The 17531-nt window shown below is 40.3% G+C and overlaps 5 protein-coding genes across 7 annotated transcripts; 4 read left to right on the top strand and 1 right to left on the bottom strand.

Annotated features, from left to right (window-relative positions):
* Positions 1–603: 603 nt before the first annotated feature.
* LOC124204393 (glycine-rich protein DOT1-like) lies at positions 604–1668 on the top strand. 2 transcript variants are annotated; one of them, XM_046601446.1, is made up of 5 exons: positions 604–702; positions 776–830; positions 927–959; positions 1073–1222; positions 1349–1668. In XM_046601446.1, the coding sequence occupies exons 1-5, from the start codon at positions 679–681 to the stop codon at positions 1513–1515; spliced, it is 429 nt and encodes a 142-aa protein (XP_046457402.1). In that variant the 5' UTR covers positions 604–678; the 3' UTR covers positions 1516–1668. The 2 variants fall into 2 exon arrangements, with proteins under 2 accessions (XP_046457402.1, XP_046457403.1); XM_046601447.1 differs by having other exon boundaries at positions 1073–1668.
* A 414-nt stretch (positions 1669–2082) lies between these two features.
* On the top strand, positions 2083–4747 carry LOC124204242. The gene is made up of 3 exons (XM_046601287.1): positions 2083–2225; positions 2296–2493; positions 2568–4747. Exons 1-3 carry the CDS (start codon positions 2166–2168, stop codon positions 4728–4730), a joined length of 2421 nt encoding a protein of 806 aa, XP_046457243.1. The 5' UTR covers positions 2083–2165; the 3' UTR covers positions 4731–4747.
* A 253-nt stretch (positions 4748–5000) lies between these two features.
* On the bottom strand, positions 5001–13099 carry LOC124204128 (NFX1-type zinc finger-containing protein 1-like). Its single transcript, XM_046601140.1, has 15 exons — positions 12307–13099; positions 11466–12224; positions 11259–11364; positions 10744–11203; positions 10282–10625; positions 9650–10198; positions 9490–9573; positions 8693–9423; positions 8325–8627; positions 7988–8254; positions 7298–7926; positions 7000–7238; positions 6640–6929; positions 6354–6574; positions 5001–6284 (listed from the first exon to the last, which is right to left on the bottom strand). Exons 1-15 carry the CDS (start codon positions 12445–12447, stop codon positions 5207–5209), a joined length of 6201 nt encoding a protein of 2066 aa, XP_046457096.1. The 5' UTR covers positions 12448–13099; the 3' UTR covers positions 5001–5206.
* A 979-nt stretch (positions 13100–14078) lies between these two features.
* Positions 14079–14983, top strand: LOC124204183. The gene is made up of 2 exons (XM_046601231.1): positions 14079–14705; positions 14795–14983. The coding sequence occupies exons 1-2, from the start codon at positions 14124–14126 to the stop codon at positions 14882–14884; spliced, it is 672 nt and encodes a 223-aa protein (XP_046457187.1). The 5' UTR covers positions 14079–14123; the 3' UTR covers positions 14885–14983.
* Positions 14984–15202: 219 nt separating this feature from the next.
* Positions 15203–17265, top strand: LOC124203566. Of its 2 annotated transcripts, XM_046600238.1 has the most exons (6): positions 15203–15565; positions 15939–16349; positions 16418–16568; positions 16630–16712; positions 16811–16886; positions 16963–17265. In XM_046600238.1, the coding sequence occupies exons 2-5, from the start codon at positions 15984–15986 to the stop codon at positions 16871–16873; spliced, it is 663 nt and encodes a 220-aa protein (XP_046456194.1). In that variant the 5' UTR covers positions 15203–15565; positions 15939–15983; the 3' UTR covers positions 16874–16886; positions 16963–17265. The 2 variants fall into 2 exon arrangements, with proteins under 2 accessions (XP_046456194.1, XP_046456195.1); XM_046600239.1 differs by lacking the exon at positions 15203–15565 and having other exon boundaries at positions 16421–16568.
* The last annotated feature ends 266 nt before the right edge of the window (positions 17266–17531 follow it).

Here is a 17531-nt window from a genome sequence, read left to right as displayed (position 1 = left end):
TTATCAGCTCTTGCTACAAATGTATGGTACAGAAATAAAAATGAATTGGTAATCCTAATAATCATCATTCTAATAATCATCAGTCCTTATTTCAACTCTGGACTATGCTATTTTCCAGACAAACTTTTTTAAAAATTGTTAGATAAGAATATCCTATGCCATTTGCGGTGTTATATTAATACTATACATAGTCTACTCTATTAAAAGAATATACAGAATCGAAACAAGAGAGGCCGCAAGAGCGGTATGGATATTGCCAGGGTCCAGTGTGGTGTGTAAGGGAATTCCCGAGCTATCATTAATACTGAAAAATGGGGAAATATGGAAAAGAGAATGGCTGAAGGTCAGTCACAAAAATGTCCATGAAGAACTAACATCTTTTTTTCCCGCATGAATAGTTTGTCTCCTTTTCAAACGTCGACCTATTGTTCGTTACCTTGAAGGTGACACGAGAAGAGGCAGTAGGCGCACTAAAGTGACTAAACCACAAGACCAGACGATGAGAAGTACATCGTGCACGAGCAGTTTATATAATCAATCTTCTTTTTATCTAGTAGTCATTTCCGAAGGTCTTTTCCTTCACACCTGCTATAAAAAGACGATGGCAAATCTATTTCTCTTCACTTGCAAACCTGTGCGGTTATTGCAAACACACAGTCCTAAGCGTAAATTTCCAAAATGCTTCTATTCTCAAAGATTCTGGTGTGTTTCATTTTATCTTTAACCGACGTTAACCAACGAATTGTTTAAATTTAAACTATTTCTTTTTCTACAGTGGGCAGTGGTGCTAACAGCCGCTCTCGCAACTTCATCCAGCGCGTCTAGAAAAGGTAATAAATAAAACCATTTTTGAATCTCAAAATTTTGGAAAAGTTAAGAGAAGCTCCTGAATCAGTAAATCTAATCTAATTTACTTGTTGATACAGGTAAAGGCGGTGGCAGCGGAAGGGGCGGTTATGGTAATAATATTTCGATCTATATAGAAATTGAAACATTTTAAAAACGAAAACGCAATTATTTGTTGTAAGAAGTTAAGAATACAATGCAAGTTAATTAACTTCCAAAATAATAGGTGGCCAACAAAGAATGGGCTATGGAGGTGGTCATCCCTCACCAGCAAGAGGATACGGGAATCACGCTGCACCCATGCAAAAAGGCTATGGCGGTCACGCTGCTCCCGTAAGCGGATATGGCGGCGGTCACTCTGCTCCCGTAAGCGGAGGTTATGGTGGATCCGCAGCTCGGCAACCTAAGAAAGGAGGATATGGAGGTCCGATGCAAGGAGGCTATGGCGGTCACGCAGCTCCCGTAAGCGGATATGGAGGTCACGCTGCTCCCATAAGTGGTGGCTATGGAGGTCACTCTGCTCCCGTAAGCGGAGGTCATGGTGGTCACTCTGCTCCCGTAAGCGGATATGGAGGTCACGCAGCTCCCGTAAGCGGAGGTTATGGCGGTCACAGTGCGCCAATGCAAGGATACGGCGGCGGAGCTGCGGGAAAAGGATACGGTCGTTAGTATGCTGCTTACAAGCCACAACAAGATCACGCTTAACCCTTAAATTTTGGACTCAGTATTCGCGTTTGAAAAGACAAACCCTTTCGGTTGACCACGAACTTGAAATGTAATTTCCCAAAAAATACCGACAAAAATAAACGTTTTTTTGTCTAACCTTTTATCTTATTGCGCACAAATCGAATCTTTTTTTTATTGGGTTTATCCTGGTTATTAGCCATTTCCTAAAACGAGTGAGCTAACATGTATAATAGGCTCATACATGAAATCAAATCAAAACTGAAATCTGAGTAATTCTTAGAAATCCGTTTGCCCTAATATTTGAATTATTAAAATAGGATGTAAAAATGTGAAACCAGCAATAATACTACAATCAACCTATATAGCAACGTATACGTCATCACAACAGCACAGTAAGCACGTCCATATTTGTAGCGCCTTATCTTGTAACCTACAAGATGAAAACGTCCGGAAGTATACGTCCGTTTGCAACATGTTGGGTTAACGGTTAACCACAAGAACTTGACAATTTCTCAGATTTCTTTTCCCCAGTCCCGGGTATTTTCCATCATAAAAGAGCATTCTTCAAGGGAATTCAGACTTCATTGCATGTTCCCAATTCGATTCGTGCTGCGTTCCGTTTAAATCTCGTCATGTCGGGCGAGGAAGCAAACGTTAAACAATGCGGATACCTACAGCACAAAGGGAAAAAGGTAACACATTTTGTTATTCGTTGGTAATAATACGTGATTGGTAGTAACATTATCTGAATTATATATATAGCGTCTTATAACGATGTGGCGTCGATGGTATTGCGTGTTGAACGGTCGCATTCTTCTGTTTTACCGATCGGAAACGGATTACCTCAACCTTGGAAAATTCCACGAACGTATCGATTTGGGTCTTGTCTACGATGTAGTTCCGGCTCTTGGCGTTGAGAACGGTATTCAAATCTCAACACACACCGGACCTAATTGGCTGGTAGCTACTATTTTCTTCTATAATTTTAAGTCTCGGTATTTTAACGTCTAGAATTGTTATTTTTAAAAATGTAGAGAACCACGGACGAAAAATCGTTTCAACTTTGGTTAGAAGCGCTGCAGGCATCGATCGTGTTACGGCGACAAGGATCGACGTTGAAGAAATCGAAAACGACGAGATCATCTCAAATCACGGAGCAGACCTCTCCGATTTCAAATCGACATCAAAGAGCCAAATCGACGATCAACTACCAACGGCTCACCTTCGATGAAACTGAATTAAGCGAAAAGAAAATTGGCAATCCGTTTTCACGCTTTTCGCTCAGCTTCATACCAGGACACGGGAAGAAATACAGCACGTATGACGGGAGTCGTTCGATTCGGGTCGAACAGTCACCGAACGAAGAATGGGATGGAAAACCCAAACCGAGTGACGATAACGCATTATCAGGCACCGCCGCCAAACTCAGAAAGAAACCAACAAAAGGACCCCGTCCGCTCAGTGAGAGCGTCTCAAATTTCCTGTTGTTAAACAGCCAAAGCTCTGAAAATTTGACGGAAACTAGCAAAGATGAACTTGTTAAACCAATGGAGGTCGAAGCTGGAACGACTGAAACTAAGAAAGAACCTGCTGAAAAAGTAGAGGTCGAAGCTGGAACAGTTGAGAGGAAGAGGAAGGTCTCATCCCACCTTCCGAAACTGCCAACCAGTTTTGGCGTTGGGAAATTATTGTCCAACTTGCAAACGACTGCTCCTGGGCCGGCGAGTAAATCTAGACGACATAGTAAAAGTATGACTAGTCTTCTGGACGTCGCGATTGTTGCCGATACCAAACAACAGAAATCCAGCTCTCAAGTGGAGATAGTCGCCGAAGAGCAACCGGCCCTTTTCGCTAAAAGTGAAGACATCCTCTCCAAAAGAGCCTCCGATACGAGCTGCGTCAATTACAAAAGTCCCGTCGTAATGGAAGAAAGTCAGAAAACTGTTATGTCGGACCAAACAGATTGTCCATCACCGGAATCGAAAGAAACAGACGTCAAAATGACATCTCCTCCGCAGGAAGCTTCTGCTTGCGCTGACGAAGATGGGCGGGACCCGGAGATTTCGGACGACAAGAAGAAAGACAAGAAAAAAGTTAAGGATTCTACACGCCGTAAATCCGGTTTGGCTATGATTAGACAGTTTTTCCAATCAGCCAAAATAGGAATGAGACGAAAGGGCGAAGCAGCGGACAAGGATAAACTTTCTGTGAATGATACTCACAGCCGTAAGACGAGTAGCAATAACGACAGCGTTGTAACGTCGGAGAAGAATTCGGCCAGAACGTCGCTGATAGTCGAAGCAGACATACAGCAGGATATTCAGCGTGACCTTAATACTTTCGAACAAAAGCAGACAACAACACAGCAGGTTCCCAGAGAAAGTCAAGTTCTGGAAATTCCTTCGATTGTAATTCTCCACCGATCCGATTCTCAAATATCGGAGAGTGTCCAGTCTGTAAGAGAAGAGGCATTTGTTGCCACAGATGTTTACAAGTATGAAGCGAAAATAATTGAGATTGTGGAACCCGAATCGTCTGATCCAGTCGCTCTCCCATCCAATCCGGAAGCATTAAATCAATTTCCCCTTCAATCAAGCGATAATGACTGTACAGATTCGTCCTCGAAATCAGCCCGGAATTCTACCCTGTCAACAGCCTCGCTGGAAAATGCCATGCTTAATAAGAAGCCCAGAAAAATTTCTGACGTAATGACCAAGGAAGACAAGGAAGTTGCGGAACACCGGCCATCGTTGCCAATGAAAACGAAAGTAAAATGTCCGTCGCCCGGATATGACATACCTCGTTCGAGTCCAATTGCTATCCCTAGTCCTATACAATTCGGAGTGAACCCTGGAGATTCAGCTGAATTACCTTGTTCTGATTTAAAGGACACGATAGCTAAAACAGAGACGGAATCGTTAAAACAAGAAAATTCTAGTTGTTCCTCGGAATTACCACAAAATCAATTACCCGCAGACAGCGTGAAATCGGAGACCGGAAGTAATACCATCAGTAGAGTGTCGCATTTAATTAAGACTTTCAGTAATGATTCAATCTCATACTCGCCGCCAACCAGTAGAATGTCGACGAGGAATTCACTAAACAATCCTGATAGCGTTGAACGAAGAATCAGTTTTGCTCAGGCCGAAACGGTAATGATCCAAGAAGAAATAGTTCAAGTCCTGGCATCCGATTGACCAATTCTTTTGAAAAGTAATCCTAAGCTTACATTCTGACACCGCAGTTTTCATTCAAGTTTTTTCATTTCATAATCCTTGTTTTAAAATTAACTTTAATTATACTGTCTGTTTTAAATTATTAAGAAATAAACGTGAAAAAGAATTTTGCCTAGATTATTCAACTTACTTTAATAGCGCGATAACAGCCTGCTGTGGAAGAAAAGCAGAACAAACGTAGAGTAAAACCCTATAAGACAAATAAGGTATTATACAAAAACGACATAATTATCTTTTCTTTGTGTATTACTCTTAGTAGAAATCAAATTTTATTGCGAACATAGAGTTAAATGGGACAGTATAATCATGCTAATATGAGTTTTACTGCAAGTATTGGTAAACTAGGTTTCAATCAGGATCAGCAATCAAACAGGATATAGAAGTAAGGGAAAAGCGGGGAATATAGTTGCTTGCATAATTAAAAATAAGCCTGCATTTCACTGAGGCCAAGCAGGACGAGCTGCGCCGTCCATCTCTCCCGCAAGCCTATTGTCACCGAGTAATCGATGTCCAGTTCCTCCAATACGAGCTTTACACTCGTTACATCGACTTTCAACCGAGGCTCCTCCACAATCCCCAATGGCGTAGATGTGGCCGTTGGGACATTTAAACCAATGCCCTTGGCCCATTTCCAATGCTTGAACGATCTCTCTTCGCTCCTTGTCGGTTATTCCGAGTCCTGTTTTCAGCTTGACTCCCAAGATTTCCATCGCAGCTCGTAGTTCAACTTTCTGTTCATTTTCTAGCACGCGGATATTCTTCATCAAGAGAAGCTGAATCAGTTCGTTTTCATGAGATGACGCGCCAAGTACAGGAAAACTGGGAGTACTCTGTAAAACGAAATACGCACGAACGTATTCGAATCGATCCAATTCCCGAGAAGCTGCCTGGTATTGTCTTGTAGAAATCCGAACTCTCTCCACGACTGATCGTATCAGTTTTCTAACAAGGTTGAAGAATTCGTTCATAAATTCTGGAGTCATTTTTTGAGCAGGTGGCGGCGGTGGAGTGAGTAGACGAGAGCGCGAAGTCGGTGAAGTCTTGGGCGTAGTCATTTTTTCCAACATGTCTAAAACTCGCTCTAAAACATCCAAATTTACTTCAATTTGAAAACGAACATCCGACCCCAGAGAAGGATGGACGATTTTCCCTTTGCCATTTTTCTTCGGTTTTACTTGCTGTTCAATCGCGTCCAAATTCTTGTTGATTGCTCCCAATGTCGAGTTCACTAATTCTTCACATTTTCTGACGATGTTTCTGCATCTTGTCAACTTGGCAGAACAGTGATTAAAAAATTCCAGCGGATTGCCTTTCGATTGGAAGATTTTCATTTTTGCTTTCGCTATATCGCCGAAGACGTTCTTGATAATGTCACCATACCGCATGCAGATCTTGATTGGTGTTTTGCAACGGGGGCAGCACTTTTGCTGGATTTGACCGCCTCCGTCTGTATCCATCCACTTGTCCATTCCTTCCACTTCGATACAATGCCCACAATCCGGCAAGAAAACGAACCTGCATGTCGAAAAAATTCAATCAGAAATTTTCGTTACAAGATGAACCCCGATGATTAATTGAACTTACTTGGCGTCTTCCTCGTCTTCATTTCCCAGCAAAGTGAATTCGGTCAATTTATCCTTGTCGCAAATGCGGCACAGAAGTGGACATATTTCACCGCACAGTCCCGCACAGGAGTGGCCACACGGAAGTGTTTTCTTGCACGGCTCATCGCACCGCGAACGATTACAAGGATCGCCGCATTTTTTCGTACAAGTTTGGTGCTCGCAGCTCCATGGACACTTCTCCTACAATAACATGAAAAATGTCATTAAAAAGGCAAATAAATACCAGCAGAAATAAATCAAGTTACCTTGCATGGCGTACACGGTTCGCAGCACTTGTGCCCACACTTACTGTGCGAGCAAGAATATTGGCACTTTAGTCCACACGGTGGGCAAGAAATGCCACAGTTGACGTTGCAAATGTGCCCGCAAACCAGAGAGCGGCCGCACTTTTCATCACACGCACGGTGAACTCGTCCGTTGAAACATTCGCCACAGGTCCCCTTGCAAACATGTTCACAATTAAGCGTGGCTTTACACAGTTTCAAGCAGGTTGTAAGATGGGATTGAATTTGTTTCTCCGTTGGTACGCCACCGACTACTCGATAAGAAAATGAAATTAGTTTGATGATGAATACTATATAATCTAGGAAACACAGGTAACTCACCTTCGTGAAAATCTTTGCAACTCAAAGTGACATGATGACCGCAAATGTTCACTTTGGCGGTTGTTAAGGGTTCTACACAATCAGCCTGATTGCAAGGTTCACAGCATTTTTTCTTGCATAAATGGCCGCAAGGCAACTCCGAAGCACACATTTTTTTGCATAAAGCTCTAGTTGGTTCAGTGGAGCAAGGTAAGTCTACTTCGTGCCCACATTCCGGAATCATCTTCGTCATCAATTTCCTAAAAGAGTAAAATAAAATAATGAGATTACACCAGGGTAAAAACAAAAAAGTACTTACGAGCAAAAAATTTCGTCGTCGTTGCGATGGCACTCGGTGAAAATGGTGTGCCCACAAGGCAAAGATCGTTGCCATTTCTCAGTGCAAAGAACGCATTCCTCGAAACACTTCTTCCCGCACCTGTGCTCCTTTTTACAGCCTTGCTTCATCCTCCCGCATTCCTTCTTACACTGATATTCCTGATGATCAGGATCTTTTTTGACGTGGCACTTCAACGTGCAAGTGTGTCCGCATTCGAGTCGAACATCACAAGTTAATGGACAATTCGCTTCGGTTGGCTCTTGTCCACAGTGAATGGTCGCTGAATGTCCACACAAGGGCAGGACAGAGTCTTTCGGGACACGACATTTCACGTTCGAAGGATTCACATAGCATTCAACTGTCGTTGTGTGCCCACACTTGAGTTCCCTACTCATTCTGACGGTGCAATTTCCACATGGTACAAAGCAGGGTTTTTTGCAAATATGGCCATCGGCACACAAGAGCTTTTCACACTGCTTCTTACATTTGTAGCCATCCGTTGATTTCCCGCATTCAATTTCAACCGAATGTTCACAATTTGGAAGAATTTTGATGACTTTAACGGCGCAATCGACTTTGGATAAATCTTGACTACACTCCACTTCTCCCTATAATTTAAAATAATGGATTAATAAAACTGGTGCAATACGTTATTCTATATGTTTTTACCTCATGGCCGCAAGGCAGAAGTTTCTTCATTTTCGCGAGGCAATTGCCACAGTCTTCAAAGCATTTCTTCTTACAACCATGTTCATCAGAACATAAACGCTGGCAAGGCTGCTGGCACCGTATTTTGTCATGGGGAATTTTTTTATGGCAACTAAGTGGGCAAATGTGGCCACAGACAAGGGTCATTCCACACATTTCAGGACATACAGCTTCAGAAACAGAAGCACCGCAGGGCAAATCCATGCCATGGCCGCACTCCGGAAGGATCTGTTAATTTTTTTTTTGCAATGTACGTTTAATAAAAAATTTGAAACGCAGTCACAATAGAAAAAAGTACCTTCCAAAGAGACGTTTTGCAAAACACGCGTGCTGGATTTTTGTAACACAATACGATTTGTTCGTGTGTACAAGGGAGCGTCTTGTTTACCCGTTTTACACAAGGATTGCATACTTCAAAGCATTTCTTTGGACACGGATGTCCAACAGAGCAAAAGCGAGTGCATTTTTCTTGGCACTTGACGAGGGCGTGACCACGATCATCCGCATGACACATCTTGGGACAGATATGCCCGCACGACATTTTAGAGGAACACTTGTTCATGCACCCGCCTTCCGGTGGAAAATCTGTCACTTTATGAGCCTAACAAAGTACAACAGGTTTTTAGTTGAAAAGATATACGGAAGATAATTTCAAACTCAAATTACTTGGGTAATAACACCATGAACATCACATCTCAATCCAAAGTCCGGTCCTATTTGGCCATCTTTATCGAGAATTCGACTAATCCCATTCCACAATTTACTCTTTCCTTGGAGATTTTGCATATTTCCAATGAGGTAGAAACCAATTTTCGCTCGCGACAAGGCGACACAGATTCGATTCTCGATGCGGAGAAATCCAATATTTTCATCAACATTGCTCCGCACAAGGGACAGAATGATAATGTCATTCTCTTCGCCTTGAAAATTATCAACGACGGAAATTCGGACAGATTGGACAGCAGAATGATTCCGGCGGATCTTAAAAAAATGAAGAAGTTGTCCGGAATACGTGGTCAGTATGGTGATTTGTTCTGGGTTGTATCCCTGCATGATGAGATGACGCGCCAAGGCCAGGGAAAGATCCACTTCATACGGATTCAAATGACTTTTTCCTTCGTTATCTTCGACTTCTTGTTCCGTGTGCGCGAGGAAGAACACATTTGATGCCATGCCTCGAACGTCAGGATATTCTAAAACTGACGAGTGGTTTTCCAATGTCGGATAGATCGAGGGAACAATCATTCGCGCTATTTCCGGACGCATACGGTGCTGAACACCTAAAACGCAAGGCTCCATTCCATTCTTAATTAGCCTCTCAAACAAAGAGACGTCAAGGAAGTAGTCTTTGGCTAATTTGTATACTGTTACAGGTGGCCTCAGTTGCTGATGGTCTCCTGTTCAGATTCAAAAGTGTATAAGATTATTTGTACCATGGTTTTTTTTGCATGTAATGGATTTACCGATGAGAACGAGTTGCTGACATGAAGTTGACAATGCGCAAACTACATGCGACTCCAACACTTCTGCGGCTTCCTCGACCACAACTATAAAGGGGGGAGAATAGAAATTTTTGTGATAAAGAATAAAGTATTGAATTGATTGTTGCAAAATAAATATTACCTATTTTCGGCTTTAGATGGTTCAAAAGAGCCCTTTGTTTGGCAGCTCCCGTTGTTGTCAATCCTACAATATCAGCTTTTTGGCATATTTCAGCCGATTCCAAATTCCGGACGTCTTTCAACTTGTTGGCATTTTCAAAGTATAACTTTTCAAGTTGAGCAGCTCGCTCTTCTTGAATTTCAAGAGCTTTGACTTTCCAAGAATTATACATCATCCATCGCTGGAGTAACGGGATCTGTAGTAGGTCATACTGGTACAACTCGTTTAACTGTTTTTCGTCGAGCGTAGGAACGCCTTGGAGAAGCTGACGCAGGAAAAACACTTGATTTTGCAATTCTTGAATTTGTAACTCCATCACTTCAGCATCTTCTCCTTCAAAAGTTTCTAAAGATGCTTGAAATTTTTTAATTATTGTCTCCGTTTCACTGAATCGGAAGCAAAACTTCTCAAAAAAACGATCATTGTTTGCGTTTTCAAATTCGTAATTTCTGGAAAACTTTTGTGCTCTTAATGATGCTAAATAATCCTCTTCTTCTACTTTACGGAAGGCTAGAAATAGAAATAAAAAATAATCAGAACCTCATCAGAACTGTAAGAGTTTTTTAAATATATAATATCGATATAATATGTACCTTGAATTTCATCGATGTGTTCCTTATCCCATTCATCATCTGCCGTTTCTTCCCTTAATGTATCAGTTACCAGTTTTGAGACTCTTACAGTGTTACGATTGTTAGTGACATCATTTCGTTCCAAAGAGCTAACCATTTGTCCTAGTCCATCATTCCAGTAAATTTGTAACCAAAGTCCCATAGCTGTCCATTGGACATCACCACCATATCTAAGGGACTTCATTAAAACACCAAACTTATTGTGCATCGATTGCGGAATGATCCTCATGTTCAGCAGAGAATCTTCATGGATTAAACCACTAGAACTCATATCCACCATAACACCACGGATGACCTCTCGTTTTCTGCATAATGGTGATAAACAAGAAAGAATTAATTACTACTCTACAGAATTAATATGAAAACTTTGTTGTATGCTTAAATTTCAGCATTGTTTTTTTTTCTGTTATTTTAACACCTCACCTTTCACATTCACGTAGTGTCTCATGAATTTCGAAAATCCATCTTCTCGTATCCTGTTGAACGCCACCAAATCCTGATGAACGCTTCTTCCAAGCCATTAAGGAAAACGACTCTAGTGCGGCACATTTGCTTTGGCTACCAACCCGTACGATCTGCCGAGTGAATTTGGAAATTCCCTCCAAAAATTGATCCAATGCGTGATTGGTGTAGCATATGACGAGAATCGGCGATGACTGCGAGTTGCCCATCCAGATATGCTTGTTTTTTAATAAAGTTTGGACGATTCGAAGGCCAAGATAAGTTTTGCCAGTCCCGGGTGGACCCTGAATCACGGAAATCTTTTGCGTTAGAGCAGCGTACATAGCAGCACACTGACCAGGATCCAGCCCAAGCTCTTTTGCATCCGGACGGCGACTTGGTTCAAGGATCGGAACTTTCTGGACTCGTTTGCCAGCTTCAACTAGATAAAAAAAAAGTTTAATTTCCACCAAAATTTGTTTGATTTATTAGTTTACCATCGGTATCCAGAAAATTATTAATTTCAGTTCCGATTCTCATTTCTTCATCTTCTTCGTCATCACTTGGGCAATCAGTAGAACTGAATGTAAAATCATAAAGGGGCTGAAATATTCAAATGAATAGTTGTTAATAAGGCTTCAACGTAAAATAAGAAAAAATAAATAAATAACAAATAAATAAAAACACTTCTCCAAAACACTTACCATTTCTTTATCTAACAAGTAGTTGGGCATTTCTGGTAAAATTTTCCGACCTAAGATGTAATCCTCTAATGGGAAATCAGTTAAGCTGATACGCTGTAACGCCGTGAGAATCGTACGATACGATTCGAAAAACACCGTCGATTCCGCCATGACAAAGATCTGCTTTTTTAAAGCTGTTGATAACATTCCTCCTTCAAATTTAACTTTGATTTTGCCGTCATATAGAAGCTTAGGATTGCTATCAGCTACAGTGAAGAGATGAAATGACGAAAAATTATCCGACGATAAACAAAGGAGTGAACCGAAGAGAAAACGTTTGCTGCTCTCCCAGTTAATTCTTTTCAGCGCATCCATCGAGAACTGAATGGTGTAACAGTCTCCGTGCATATCATATTCAAGAATTCGCACTCCATAATAAAGCCGGATATTGTCTGGATTTCGAATTCTTGAGTGTTTTCGATCCGATTGACTTTTGTACGCCAACAAGCCAACACGCAATGGATTAAAGAAATCCTCACGAAGAAGACGGAACTGAATGTCTAGGTAGGTGGCTACGTTGGGATATACTCCCTTGACGATGCTTGGCCGAAGAAAAGGCTCCACGTCTAAACAGACATCCTCCCAGTTTGGCATTACATTCAGCTCCCGGAAATTATCTGGCGGATCTTGAAGAGCCAAATCGTTTCTATATTCCTCCATACGAATAAGCCGACGATCCCCCTTCTTGATTTCCACGGGGATATGTTGACTCCATGCCGTCTGTTAAAATTTATAAATATTTACCAACCAACCAATTGGACTAGTAAACGACTTTATGCGACTTTATGTTCCTAATGCTTACCTGCAACTGTAGAATTCCTTCTTCAAAAATATCGAAAGCATCATTGACATTCAAATTTTTAATGGAAGGCATATCTTTCAGAGAAAGAATGTCAACGAAAAAATTTTGTCCCAAACACTGACAGCCCAAGTTGGGCATCATCACCAATATTTCTGTTGCCAGATAAAAGACGGCAGTTGTTAACCGCTTCAAACGCTCTTCCTTGCCGGGCAAAATTGACTGCACGAGATATGGGAATGTTGATAATGATTGAAGTTACTTGTTGAAGGACATTCTGAGCCGCCAATATCTTCACGATGGAGACAAAGCTTTCTCTGAACTGCGAGGTTCCGTTCTTCTTACAGAATCCTCCAAGGACAACTATTAACAGCTCCAAATACTCGACGTTTCCCAAGTTTTCCTTGAGATGTTGGGCCAAATCATCATCTTCCAGACATCGGATCACTTCAGACGGCTCTACATTTTCACTCGCCAATCTCACTAGATATTGAAAATCTAGTTGCCTTCTATAATTGGATTGCCTTGGCTGACTTTGGTGGTGTGAATAGTTTGGACCGGAACCAAATCCCCGACCGCGATTTATTCCTCGAAATGAGTTGGCCGAAGATGAATAAGGGCGCTCTCTCCATGTTGGCTGGCTTGATGAACCATATGTATTGGGGATTGCACCTAACCGGCCACTACCTGCCTGGTAAGCTCCCGACGAGCCAGCACGACCGCTTCCTGCACGGTTGGCTCCTGTTGAGCCGCGCCCTCTTTCCGCTGATTGATTTTCCATGCTGGTACTCTCACTATATTTAACAGCATGACAAAAATAATTTAAAAAGATGAAAACACCCAACTGATGTTCTGTATAGAATTATATATTTACCAATAGTGACTTGTGTTCTCGATAAAAAACTGCTTTTGTCTAGAAATCCCCCAGCCCTTTCACTTAACGAAGTTATTACAAATATTATTAAAATGCTAATATACACTTTCCTCTTTAAACTTTATTTATATTATTTTATTGGGCATATATTTGCGTACAAATGGTAAGAACGCGAGTGTGCATGATATAAGCTGAGTTTAAGTTAACCGCCCTATTTCGAGTTCGTCTCAATCCACGACAAAAAGTTTTTGCCTCGTGCGAACACCGTCCGCGCCTCCTGTGCATCGCATCGTTTGGGAAAACCTAATGAAAGACTTATTGTTATTTAATGAAATCATCACTGTTATTTGAATTTTTGTCTTTTTCGCTCTTTTTTCGCGATGCTTTTCCCTTGCTCTTTTTAACGGCTCGTGATGGGTTGAGCTGGGTCATATGGCCCTTTACAATGCCAACCTATTCATTCGATAATTTTAAAATGATTCAATAGTGTGTCTATATTTGTTGCCAATATTATGAATAAACCTAAAAACATATGTCCCAAAAACAGGCTACGGTATTACTTTTTAGCCCTAGCTCTTTTGGTTTTATTTGCCGTTTCATGAAAGAACATACCTATGCAGATAGCATCATACAGTTTATAGCCTTCACCATATGAACACATGCTTTTATTACTGAAAAACCGAGAAAACCCTTTTCGAAACCAGTTCCCAAGGGAAACAATATTATTGCTAACAGTAGTCCTTTAAACCAAGCGGGTATAAAGCGGTAGGGTAGAGGCCTTCAAAAACCACCAATCACAAGCCGAGCGAACTTGACGCTCCCAGAAAAAGGCAGCATGTGGCAGTACCACTTGTTAAAGTATATAGGCTACCTCCATATTAGGCTGTCTTCCCACTTCTAAACAATCCTCCGTTCCGTCAAGTTCGATTCAAAGACGAGATCCAGTATGGAAGAAGAGTGGACGATCGATCCCTATCGCTCAGCAGAAATTCCGTCCATCTCCAATCGATTGGAATTTTTATTCGATAATCCTTTGCAGATTCAAGAACTCACCTTCAAGGAAAATTGTAAACCTTTAAATGAAATCCTCGACTTGACTTGTTCGCCAAATTTGCAAGTTAATCAAAACATTGCCCATAGCGAGCGATACCAAATCGTCAACTTTCAAAGACTCATTTTCTCCTATCACGCTAATCGACTCTATCTACGTGTGGTGGACGCCAAGTCAAGGCCAGTGGTTCTTGTGCTACCTCCAGAAAATGTGGCAGCATTTGTCAACAGCAGCAGAGACGCTTATTCAACCCTATTGGCAGATTGGGACAGGGCACCGCCTGTCGTTATTGAACTATTCAATTCATCTTTCACCTTCAGCCACAGATCAAGATACGGAATATTAGTCTATGATTTCGTATTTCGCAGCTGGGAACTCATCGGTTTCATCGCTCCACTCGGTTGTGATAAATCGGAATCTGGTCAATCTCCTAATCCAATTATTCGTTTGATTGAATATTTTCAACCAAATTTGAAAGTAAATTATACAGCAGTTCTTTTCTATTGTTCCTATAACTATAAATATAACTTGGATTTTTTATTAAATTTTACATTTTTAAAACGCAGAAAGTTAATCGTAAGCGGACTTCAACTTGCCGAAAAAGGACATCACCGAAAAACAAACCCAATCGTTCAACTGCGCAAATTTCGAAGTGATCTAATGCAACATTTGTCGTTTTCAAATATATGTTTACAAAATCAAGAAAACCGTAAAAAAGAAGTGAAAAATTTATCGTCTACTGTCGAATAAAATGTAAAAAAAAAATATATATATTCCCAAAAAACTTAAAAACTATTTCTGCGCTGAAATATTAAACCATTTATTTTATAGCACAGTCCTACTGCCGAGGTTCAAATATGCGTAGTAAAAACGGACGAATAGTAGGGGAGAGGGAGAAACCTGACGCCCTTTATTTTTTTTAGTATTCCGTACGGTCTGGGTTAAGCTTATAGCCCCCCAAGAGTCAAGTTCACTCACATTTTGGTAGTCAGAGAAGCAGGGACGACGCGAAAGCTAGCGTGTCAATACTAAAGCGAGTTCAACAGCATCTCAGTGTCAACTTGTGAACTGTTATTTTTGCGTCATCGACTCTCAACTTTCCAGCTCCTGTTTCCAGTAGGGCTACGTAGATCACAGTAGAAGCTCTTAACTGTAGTCAGCCAAACACATCACTTGAATTTCCCACGTCAAAACAGCGCCACTTTTGAGCGGCAACAATTGAAAACAAACAAAACAAAATCTAATCAGCAAACAGTGATTTATTTTCATTGATTAGTGATTCGCTTGGTTGAGTGATTCGCCAGTACAACCTGTAAAAATCCTTGAGGCCTGGATTTGTAAGTAGACTAAATTTACTAAATTAGTAAATTTACTTTTAGATAATAGTTTTACAAATAAATTAAACCAAAATGTTTAAATAAATTTGAAGTTTTATAATATTAAGCTTTATTCATTGAGAAAATATATTTTCTTAAATTTTTTTTATAAATTGTAAAAATATTGTCTTAATGTTTAACTTACACAATGTCACAATGTGAAAGTTAAACGGTGGAGAAATGCTATTCGTAAAAAATTACCTTAAAACGTTTAAGATAACAAATAACGTGGGAGGGTTGTTTTCCTGCATCCCTCACATAAATGTGTCTATCCTTTTACGACTCTACGAAAAACATGACACTTTGAAAAAAAAACCATTTCTACCCTTTTTAGGTTCCCTTGTGAGCTGTGAGGTCTGTTGTAACAAGACACACGAAGATGGCATCATCGTTCCCCCCTCCTCTAATTCCAATAAACGGATCAAATAACGTCTGCTACAGAGAAACAAATAATGCTGCAGCGAGTAAACCTATTAATCGGCTAGAATTGCAGTTCGGCGAATTTTTTAATGGTGCAAGTCACGAGTGTTTCAAGACTACAAATGCTTCAAGCAATGGCGAGTACCATCAACAACAGTCCAACTACCATTTTAAACATCCCAATCAGTTTACGACGCATTCCCAAATGGAAATCAATAAATCGGAATTTTGCCAATCGACGAGACCAAACCCTCCAGAAAACCAACTTTTTCCTGTGGCAGACATCCCTGCCGATTTATTGTTCCAGCATGCTGATCTGCTGAAGGTACAAATTCACATCCATCATTCTCGCTATTACGTCACAATTTCACTTTAATGTATTGATCCGTAAAGCAGGAGAGAACCTGGAGCCATCAAGAAATTATTTCCGATGTTGATTGTTACTGGTACAGAAAAAATCTTGAAAATGTAAACACTATCAATTGTCTGAGGAAAGAAATCACAGACTTGAGGACGAAATTAATTGCTGCCGAAAATCATCGAGGTATGCAAGAAAGAATTTTAGGAATGCTGATTATAAAATATTTGTTTCCCAACTGTTGCAGGCAATATAGGAGTTGATAAGACTTTAGACTGGAAAGAGAAAACTGACAAAAATAATGTATTTACATGCGGGACTTGCCGTAAGGTAATCAAGCAATTACTTTCGTAATAACCTAAAAAGTGAAAATTTACTATTTTCGATTAATTATACAATTTAATCCAAATGAAAAAAAACAAAATCAGGAATACAAAACAGAACGTGGATTGGAAGTTCATCAGAATAGCAGGCATGCTGATCCTGGATAAATTACCAGTTCGGGTACTTTGTAATACTAATTTACTAAATTTGCGTAACATCATTTAAGGAGATAATTCTCAATTATTCATCTGTTTAGAAAAGGCCCCACCCGTGGTCACAGAAAGAGAAATTCTAAGAAATCCCTCCAGCAACTATAAAAAAAGGTGCCGAATAGGCTACAACGGAAATGATGGATTTTTAACTTCACGTAGAGATATCCCGATACTTTGTTTCCTGCTGGTGCCACTAAGCCACCTGTTGTATAACATGCACCGCTTCTCATACAGAAGGAAAATTATCACTCATTTTTCTTAATTAAATGTGTGTACGTCTTCGTCGTATTTTATTTTATTTTTAATATTTGAAATGAGATCAAATAAAACCCATTCCTTTGAAAGAACTGGTTTTGTAATTGAAACTTTATCTATTGAATTTGTTCCCTGTTGTGAGGTTTACACAAGTCGTTTATTGACACATTTAAATTGCTAGCGGTATATATTTGTCTCTCACAGGAATTCTTTTCAGAATCATAATTTAGTTTAAAGTATGTTTTCTTACTTCTAAATGATTATCAAAATCGATCTTCAAATAACAAATTTTTTTAAATAATTCACTATTTATCAACTCTGGCATATGTTTAAAACAGACCCTGTGCAGGTAGCTAAA

This window comes from Daphnia pulex, chromosome 10, assembly GCF_021134715.1.
Source record: "Daphnia pulex isolate KAP4 chromosome 10, ASM2113471v1".
NCBI lineage: Eukaryota > Metazoa > Arthropoda > Branchiopoda > Diplostraca > Daphniidae > Daphnia > Daphnia pulex.
The sequence above is the reverse complement of the archived record's forward strand: the minus strand, read 5'-3'. Positions and strand labels throughout refer to the sequence as shown.